Source organism: Helianthus annuus, chromosome 8 (genome assembly GCF_002127325.2).
Source record: "Helianthus annuus cultivar XRQ/B chromosome 8, HanXRQr2.0-SUNRISE, whole genome shotgun sequence".
NCBI classification, from domain to species: domain Eukaryota; kingdom Viridiplantae; phylum Streptophyta; class Magnoliopsida; order Asterales; family Asteraceae; genus Helianthus; species Helianthus annuus.
This window is the reverse complement of record NC_035440.2, coordinates 14,172,762-14,181,758: the sequence shown is the minus strand read 5'-3', so window position 1 is coordinate 14,181,758 and position 8,997 is coordinate 14,172,762. Positions and strand designations below refer to the sequence as shown.

Below are 8,997 nucleotides of genomic sequence, written 5' to 3'. Positions count from 1 at the left end.
ATTCACTGGACCAAATGGAGTATTCAAAGTAAACCAACTTCACTTATCAATACCAACTATAGATCTAATTTATGGACAAATCAGATTTGTTTACATTCAACATTGTTTGTGCCGGATCCCAATTAGTTAACTTGATTGAAAAAGAGATATTGATGTGGTTAAAAAAAGATGTCGTCATAGTTCACCCTAAAGAAAGTATAATAATAAACGTGTCGACTAGGGATCATCAAATCAACACGAACCTGACATGTTTAAGTAAATTTTTTGACGGTTAAACTTAAAATAAAACCCAAAACAAACACTTTGGAATCTTTAGTGTTTTCCGTGTGTGGAAGAAAGAAAGAAAGGTACACACTAGCTACTTGTCTACTTCATGCATACATACATGACATAACCTTGGTTGGTTGTAGGCCCTGGAATCAAATTATTTATTATTATTATTATTATTATTATTATTGTCCTCTTGATTCTCTCTCTCTCACTCACTCACTCTCACTAACAAGAAAACATGAATCGTTTCATTCGATCATCAACCTCCTCTAAGGTTTATACACTTTCTCATTTATTATGTTTTAATATTATGTTTCATGATCATCTGATTGTTAAATTCTATCTTTAATCTCTTATATTTCGTCATTTATTGTATAATTGAAGTCTCTTTACTGTTTCTCTGTTCGATAACAGGGTTTAGGGCTATGTTGATTGATGAATGCACCTAGACGTATTTCTGACTTATATTCTTTTTTTGTGACTTCAAAATTGAACGGTCAACGCCTTTATTTTCTTAAATTATACCCAACACTTTTTCAGATATTTAATTGATGTTGATTTTGGTTAAATTAATCACCCACCACACTTTTGTTATACAATCTGATTCTGATCATTGTGTTTTTTTCCCTTGAGTTTATGAGAATTTATGTCAATTTTGACTTTAGTTAAAGGGTTTGACCTTAATGTTAAAAGGTCTTCTTGATTCTCACAAAATGTATTATTTAAATTGAAGATCTCTCTCTTTTTTTTTAACAGCAGATTTCCATTAGAAAAAAAATGAAGATGTCTATGGTTAGATTAAAAATTTAAGAGTTAAATGCCATTTTAGTCCCTATTGTTTGGGTCATTTTGCCAGTTTAGTATAAAGATTTCATTTTTCACATGTGAATCCAAAAAGGATTCACTGTTGCCATTTTAGTCCACTCGGTTAACTTCATCCATTTTTTCTGTTAACGAGTAAGGCAATTCGGTCATTTTATATGTAATTCTGTTAACAAAAGGGCAATTCAGCCATATAAAATGACTGAATTGCCCTTCTCGTTAACAAAAATAATGGATGAAGTTAACCCAATGGACTAATATGGCAACAGTGAAACCTTTTTGGACCCACAGGTGAAAAATGAAACCTTTGGACTAAACTGACAAAATGACCCAAACCACAGAGACTAAAATAGCATTTAACTCAAAATTTAAACCTATGGGATTCTTGGTACACTTATGAATTCACTTTCAATAAGTAGTTATGAATTTATATACATTTTTTTTATAATAATGTTGTGGCTTACAGGTTCATACATGCACAAGAAATGTGCGAAATCTTTCCACCGTAAGATGGCACAGTACCAATGCCGCCGCTGTTGATGATGATGGGTATGTCGTATTTGACGCAGAACACTACTCGTTTACATATATTTTGTGAATGCCTATTGCATTTAACCTTTAATACGGTTTCTTAGATATAAGGGGCATGGTATGTTGGCGCCTTTCACAGCGGGATGGCAGACTACTGATTCAAACCCATTGGTGATAGAAAAATCTGAGGTATCCTGTTATTGTAACACTTTGTTAACTTTTATAGTCACATTTTCATTTTTTTATTTATTTTTTACCTTTCAATACTTATAGGGATCATACGTGTATGACGTAAATGGGAAGAAGTATCTCGATGCTCTTGCAGGCTTGTGGTGCAATCCTTTAGGTCAATCTCGTATTTTCATTTTTAACAGCTTTCTAAAACCGTCAACAAATTATTAAAACGAGTTATTTACTTATTTTTTTATATTATTTTGAATTGTTTTTTAGGTGGGAATGAGCCTCGTCTAATTGCTGCGGCAACCAAGCAACTAAATACTTTACCTTTCTACCATTCGTTCTGGAACCGTACTACAAAACCTTCTTTGGTACAATAGAACCGTTTATTAACATACATGTTACATTAATAGTTGATGATAATATTATTAGTCCCTGTGGTTTGGGCCATTTTGCCAGTTTAGTCCAAATGTTTCATTTTTAACCTGTGGGTCCAAAAAGGTTTCACAGTTGCCATTTTAGTCCATTGGGTTAACTTCATCTATTTTTTCTGTTAACGAGAAGGCCAATTTGGTCATTTTGTATGTAATTCTGTAAACTAAAAGGGCAATTCAGCCATATAAAATGACCGAATTGGCCTTCTCGTTAACAGAAAAAATGGATAAAGTTAACCCAGTGGACTAAAATGGCAACTGTGAAACCTTTTTGGACCCACAGGTTAACAATGAAACCTTTGGACTAAACTGGCAAAATGGCCCAAACCACAGGGACTAAAATGGCATTTAACTCTAATATTATATACTTTTGCTTACAGGATCTTGCAAGAGAACTTCTGGGAATGTTCACATCAAACGAAATGGCTAAAGTCTTTTTCACAAACAGCGGGTCCGATGCAAATGATACTCAGGTTCAGTTATAATACGTATTAGTGATTTTAATTTTTGTAAGAAACACCATTTTCATATCAATATCGATTTTATAGGTGAAGCTGGTTTGGTACTACAACAATGCGCTCGGAAGGCCAAATAAGAAGAAAATCATCGCTCGGACAAAATCGTAATTTAACATCCATACGAGTAATTTTAAATGTTACATTGCATGCTTAACACAATTATAATGTGTACTCTGTATTGTCACAGGTACCATGGATCCACTCTCATATCAGCTAGCCTTTCAGGGTATGATGTGTATAGAAGTTTTGACTTTGACCATAAAAGTCAAAAGTGTATTTTCTAACATATTTTTTTTTTGTTTATAATTTTGTTTTCTTTCAGACTCCCGGCATTACATCAACATTTTGATCTGCCAACTCCGTTTGTATTGCATACAGATTGCCCCCATTATTGGCGATATCATCTTCCAGGTTCGATTTTTTCTGTTTATCACGAACATTTAACCGTCCGAAAACAATGTGATAACTGATAAGCGTGGTATTTCAAGACGTCTTTTTCTATAAATTTTTAATGTTTTTTAAATAATATGTTAGGTGAGACCGAAGAGGAGTTTTCAACTAGATTGGCTACCAATTTGGAGAACCTTATTCTCAAAGAAGGACCAGAGACGGTAAACGCACTTCGCATATCATTTAACAAAAGGTCAATACTTAATTAATTATATTTTATGGTTTTTTTTTTTTTTTAGATTGCTGCTTTTATTGCTGAACCAGTTATGGGAGCAGGAGGTGTGATACTTCCTCCTAAAACATACTTCGAGAAGGTCAAGTTGACTTTTAAATTGACCAACATTTTGACCCTACGCTACGCTCAATTGATTGCTCGTTTTCATAATTTTATTTTATGTCTTTTGTTTATGCAGATTCAAGCTGTTGTTAAAAAATATGACATTTTATTCATCGCTGACGAGGTACTTTCTATATTCTTAATCTCTTACCTACATGATACGCTTCCTACATAGTATTGTATATTATTTACAGGTAATTTGCGGCTTCGGAAGGCTTGGAACCATGTTCGGTTGTGATAAATACGACATTAAACCTGATCTTGTCACCATTGCTAAGGTATAAAAGGATTATAATGTTTAACTTCTAGAACCGTTATATACTTAATAATTTACTTTGTATTTGAATTTCCATTTTTAATCATTCAAAAGGTTAATAACAATTAATATTTTCAGGCGCTTTCTTCAGCATATATGCCGATTGGTGCTGTTCTCGTGAGCCCCAAGGTTGCAGATGTCATATATTCTCAAAGCAATAAACTCGGTACTACACGAAAAACTTACGAAACCGTTATTTCTATATCTCCAACATAATCTTATATTTAATTTGCTTATATTATAATATCAGGTACATTTTCTCATGGATTCACGTACTCCGGGCACCCTGTAGCTTGTGCTGTTGCACTGGAAACTCTCAAGATTTACCAGTATGCTATTATTTGCTCCAATTATACCCTTATAAAGAAGCAAACTTTTGGTGCATATCAACTTGTACATTATGCTTTGCACATTATTCAAAAAAAAAACTTGACTTTTTTACTTATAACCCAAAGGTTTTTACCTTTTGCAATTTTAACCCTATATAATTTGTTTTTTTTAACTTTAACCCAAAACTTTTCATTATTTGCAATTTAACTTCACAACTTTTGTCACTTATACTTTTCATCTTTCGCAAATTTCCGTTTTACGTATAGTTCTAAATTTTTCGAGTTAATACGACGTAACGTACATGTGTGGTTCAACGTTTTTGCCTCTATTTTTCCATGTTTGAAAGGTTTCGCAACACGCATATCCTAGGTCGAGTCAGTGTTGGTGGTTGATGACGGTTGTGTGACATTAGTACTATTTGACACCGTTTTACGCCCCGCTGCAACGCGATGTGTACTTTGTGGGTTTTTCAAAGAAAATCTGGTTATGCATATGGTTGTCGTAACGTTGGCTTTAGGGGTTTTCCAAAAAAAAAAAATGATTTTTTTTACTTTTCACCCAAAAGTATTTCATAAATTACTTTTAACCCAAAACTATTTGTTTTTTACTTTTAACCCAACACTCTTTATCTTTTGCAATTTATTCTCATAAGTTTTTTACTTTCAACTTTGTTTCTTTATAGTTTTCATTTTCCGCAAATTTTTCGCTTTATGCTTGGTTCTAAATTTTGTGACATAACACATCGCAACGTGTGTCTTTGGCTTAACGTTTTTACGTTTCGTTCTAAATTTTGCGAGTTAACACGATGCAACATGCGTGTGTGGGTGAACGTTTTACATCGTCTATTTATTCCCCGTTTGACAGGGTTAACATAATGTGCGGGTTCTAGACCGACTTAGTTATAACTAAAGAATCCCCGCCGCATTGCGGCGGGTTGTAATCCTAGTTTTGAATAAAATGAAAGTGAAAATCATATTATTTATGATTTTTAAATCAATATGTTGGTTTTTTCTAGAGAGCGAAATATTCTCGATCAAGTAAACCGTATCTCCCCAATGTTTCAAGACGGTATAAAAGCCTTTTCCTCAAGTCCCATAATTGGAGAGGTACGTAATTTCTAGCCTTTTCGGGTTATTTTCATTTGGTCAATACATTTTGACTTTTGAGATCCAAAAACATGCTTTTCAACTTAAGAATTTCAAATAAAATCCTCATATCTTTTTAGGCAATATTGTATCCATATGTTAAACTTTATATATCCGGCATCACAAACATATCGTTTTGGTGTCATAGTCGTAACAACAATTCATTTATTTTTTATTTAGAAGTTGCCTGTCTGACCTCAGAAAGTAAAAACATGCCAACTCGTTACATGTTTAAATGTTAAAATGTTTATAGATTCGTGGAACTGGATTGATTTTGGGGACAGAATTTACGGATAACAAGTCACCACACGAATTGTTCCCGCCTGAATGGAGTAAGATTGTTTTTTAAATTAAGAATCATGAGCATATTCAACTATATAAATCATAACCATCAAACCTTATACAAAGTTTTTAATGTTGTTTGAACTCAGAAATAGGTGCATACTTTGGAGCACAGTGTGAGAAACATGGGATGTTGGTGCGTGTTGCTGGTGATAGTATAATGATGTCTCCGCCTTTCATCATGACATCTAATGAAGTTGACGAGGTGGGTTTTCGCTAAAATTTTGTGTTAGATCGTTTGAAACTTAACCGATTATTGAAACTTCAATTGCCGATATAATGGGTAAAATAATATCTTTATATTTTTGATGTTTTTCACAGTTGATAAGTAAATATGGGAAGGCACTGAAGGACACTGAAAGAAAGGTGGAAGAACTCAAACATCAGCTGAAGTAGCCTTTTGCAACACTTGAGGACAAAATGTGTCAAGAAAGATGTTAAACTTGAAACTATCAAATAAAAAATGTTTTTTTTGCACAAAGTTGAAAATGTGTGGAGATCATTTTGGAAATATTATGTTGCGTGTTTTTTATAAGGCTTTCTGGCTATTAAACAAATTATACTAACAATGTTCCCGAGTCTCATTTAATTTAACAGGGGAGGGGAAGGAAAATGAATTAAAAGAGAAAAAAGAGGAAAAGATGTGATTTTTTTTTCATGTTCCCGAGTTTAGTGAAAAGTAAAGGAAAAGATAAGAAATCAAGCATTTTATATTTTTATGTGTTTCCGAGTTAGGAGGAAAAGAAAAAAAGGAACAATTTTACCATTATACCCTTTAAACATAGAACATTTTAATTAACCTAAAAATATGTCATGACATAGAGACTCATGTAGGGCTGAGCAAATGAGTTAACTCGACCCGACCCGGTTTAAACCCGAACCTACCAGAAACCAAAAATTATGAAAAAACCATAACCGAGGACTAGACCTGTATTAACTGTGTGAAAAAGTAACATTAGTAACAAGAGTACGTTTTTACAAGGATTTTGAACGTTCAAAAGATGCTATACTATTGAATTTAACCGAAATGATTAATTTAACAGTCTCATAACATAACACATTTCAACAAATTCCCTGCATTTCACTTAACATATTCCAATCTCCAATCATCTGGTCCAGCAATCAAACAGTGAACCACTTCAGATAGGTATACTGTTTGACCAACAAATTCGAATAACTGTGGAATAACGCCATAACCACTATACAAAACACCAAATTAAAAGAGGAAATAAAGAAACCAAGTTATCAAACAAGAAAAACTTTACTAAATAAGGTCAAACAAACAAGAAACAAATAAAAAGGTCATAAACGTACTAAGTTATCAAACAAGAAAAACTTTACTAGATAAATGCATCCTTGAGTCCTTAATTACCTAAACCCATCATACCTATCAGCAAACTCAACCGCATATTAGGAGAACAACTAAATAGTGATCTCGCTTTAGGTTGATTCTCCACCAAATAATTGAAAGCCAGTGGTATTTCTTGAGGTTCCAAACCCATCGGTTCCAATTCGTTAATAATTTCATCACCTGTGTACTCGCGATGATGAACTCTTTCAAGTATTTTATAGCTTTCCTAAATATTTTTATTACCTTCAGCAATAGCGTTAGCTATGTTGCCAACACCATTCATAATCATTGAGGTTAAACCTTCATCTTCTTGTTCGACTTTTCTTTTTCTGCTCTTATATTTTTTTGCACTAGAAGACTGCTCGGGTAGAGAAGACGTAAGATCAACCACATGAACATCATCATCATCAAGATTGTATTGGCTCTCTAGAGTTACATCATTGGCAACTAAGAATTCATCCAGTTCTCTGGAGGTGTTTCTGTGTTAATGCCATCATCCTTCTAAAATCGGGCATTTCTTTCTTTACCAGTTTCAGCTTGTGCACCTGATGCCCTATCCTTTGCAAATAGTTCTAGCATTTCATGATAGTTTGTGACTTTCTTTGTATTAGGAAATAATTGTAATTTATTTGTATTTAATGTATTTCCTCGTAATTATCTATTACCTTGTATTTGTCATTGACTCTCCTAAATCAAAGGAGAGATTACTGTACAATCTCTGTATAAATAGAATACTCCCAAACCTCAAACATTATGAGGTTGATTTCTCACCTTTCACATGGTATCAGCCTACTACTGACAAAAGCCCTTCACTCCTTTCCTTCTTTTTTGTCTTGTTCCTGTGACCTAATTACCTCTTTCCCTTTTTTTTCCCTATTTCCTTCAGCCCCACCACATCTCAATGGCTTCCGATTCCCTCTCAAACACCACCTCTGTTTCTCATCTATCTCCAATCAAGCTATCAGCCGATAATTATCTGGTTTGGCGCAACCATATGACCCTTCTTGTCGGCCTTCATACCCTCTCGCATCATATTGACGGCTCCTCTTCTCAGACGTCGAAAACCATCGTCTCTGAAGAAAAAGAGATTACGAACCCGCAATATACTTCCTGGGTTCAGGCTGACCGTAAAGCTTCTCTTCTAATTCTCTCCGCCTTAACCGAAGAAGCCGCAGCGGAGGTTCTCGGTTTATCCAGTGCGAGACAGATCTGGTGTGCTCTTGAAAACGCCTATAGCAATGCCTCTGTTGAACGTGTTCAATCTCTTCGGGATTCTCTCAGGCAACTCACCAAAGGTGCGTCCTCTATTACGGTTTTTTCACGTCGCTTTCGCCTTCTCTGTGAACAGCTTACTGCCATTGGGCATCCCGTTGCTGATATTGATAAACTACATTGGTTCCTCTGTGGTCTTGGCCCCTCCTATGAGGTCTTCTCTACAGCCATTCGTGCCACAAAACCAGCCCCTTCGTTTCGTGATCTTGTTGTTCAGGCAGAAAGTCACGAATTATTTCTTCAGTCCATTCATGGTACTACCGCACCCCCTGCTGCGTTTCACGCTCAACAACGATGTGACTCTCCAACGCCAAATCGGGGTCGTGGTTCCGCTCGTGGTATTTCTTCCAGAGGTTCTTCTGGCAGGGGCCGTGGCAACACGCATCGCCTTCCTCATTGTCAACTATGTCGTACAAACGACCATTATGCCTCTGCTTGCCCAAACCTGCATACCTTTGCTAGTCAAGCACCAACTTCGGATGAATCCTTAGCCAAGGCTTTCCATGCTAAGTGCCATGTTACAAATGATTCTCCAGACTGGACAGGCGATTCGGGCGCCTCTGATCACATGGCTCCAGCCACGGAGTGCCTTCATCATTCGGCTCCATACAAAGGTAATGCTAAAGTTATTTTTGGCAATGGAAAACAACTTCCCATCACTCACACAGGAACCTATAAATTGTGCAAAAATATTCATCTCAA

The 8,997-nt window shown here is 35.2% G+C and overlaps 1 protein-coding gene across 1 annotated transcript; it reads left to right on the top strand.

Moving 5' to 3' along the window:
- The first annotated feature begins 391 nt into the window (after positions 1-391).
- LOC110872148 (gamma aminobutyrate transaminase 3, chloroplastic) lies at positions 392-6,232 on the top strand. Its single transcript, XM_022120932.2, has 19 exons — positions 392-544; positions 1,559-1,641; positions 1,728-1,812; positions 1,897-1,969; positions 2,074-2,171; positions 2,615-2,707; positions 2,783-2,856; positions 2,940-2,978; positions 3,075-3,163; positions 3,287-3,363; positions 3,442-3,516; positions 3,616-3,663; positions 3,734-3,817; positions 3,934-4,021; positions 4,106-4,184; positions 5,201-5,291; positions 5,584-5,662; positions 5,762-5,877; positions 5,994-6,232. Exons 1-19 carry the CDS (start codon positions 509-511, stop codon positions 6,066-6,068), a joined length of 1,482 nt encoding a protein of 493 aa, XP_021976624.1. The 5' UTR covers positions 392-508; the 3' UTR covers positions 6,069-6,232.
- The last annotated feature ends 2,765 nt before the right edge of the window (positions 6,233-8,997 follow it).

What these genes read in the sequence shown, in the direction of transcription:
- LOC110872148 (XM_022120932.2), top strand. Translation starts at nt 509, where the DNA reads ATGAATCGTTTCATTCGATCATCAACCTCCTCTAAG. An exon ending in CTAAAACATACTTCGAGAAG is followed by an intron (nt 3,517 to 3,615) that starts GTCAAGTTGACT and finishes TTGTTTATGCAG; the next exon opens with ATTCAAGCTGTTGTTAAAAA. An exon ending in TTTTATTCATCGCTGACGAG is followed by an intron (nt 3,664 to 3,733) that starts GTACTTTCTATA and finishes TATTATTTACAG; the next exon opens with GTAATTTGCGGCTTCGGAAG.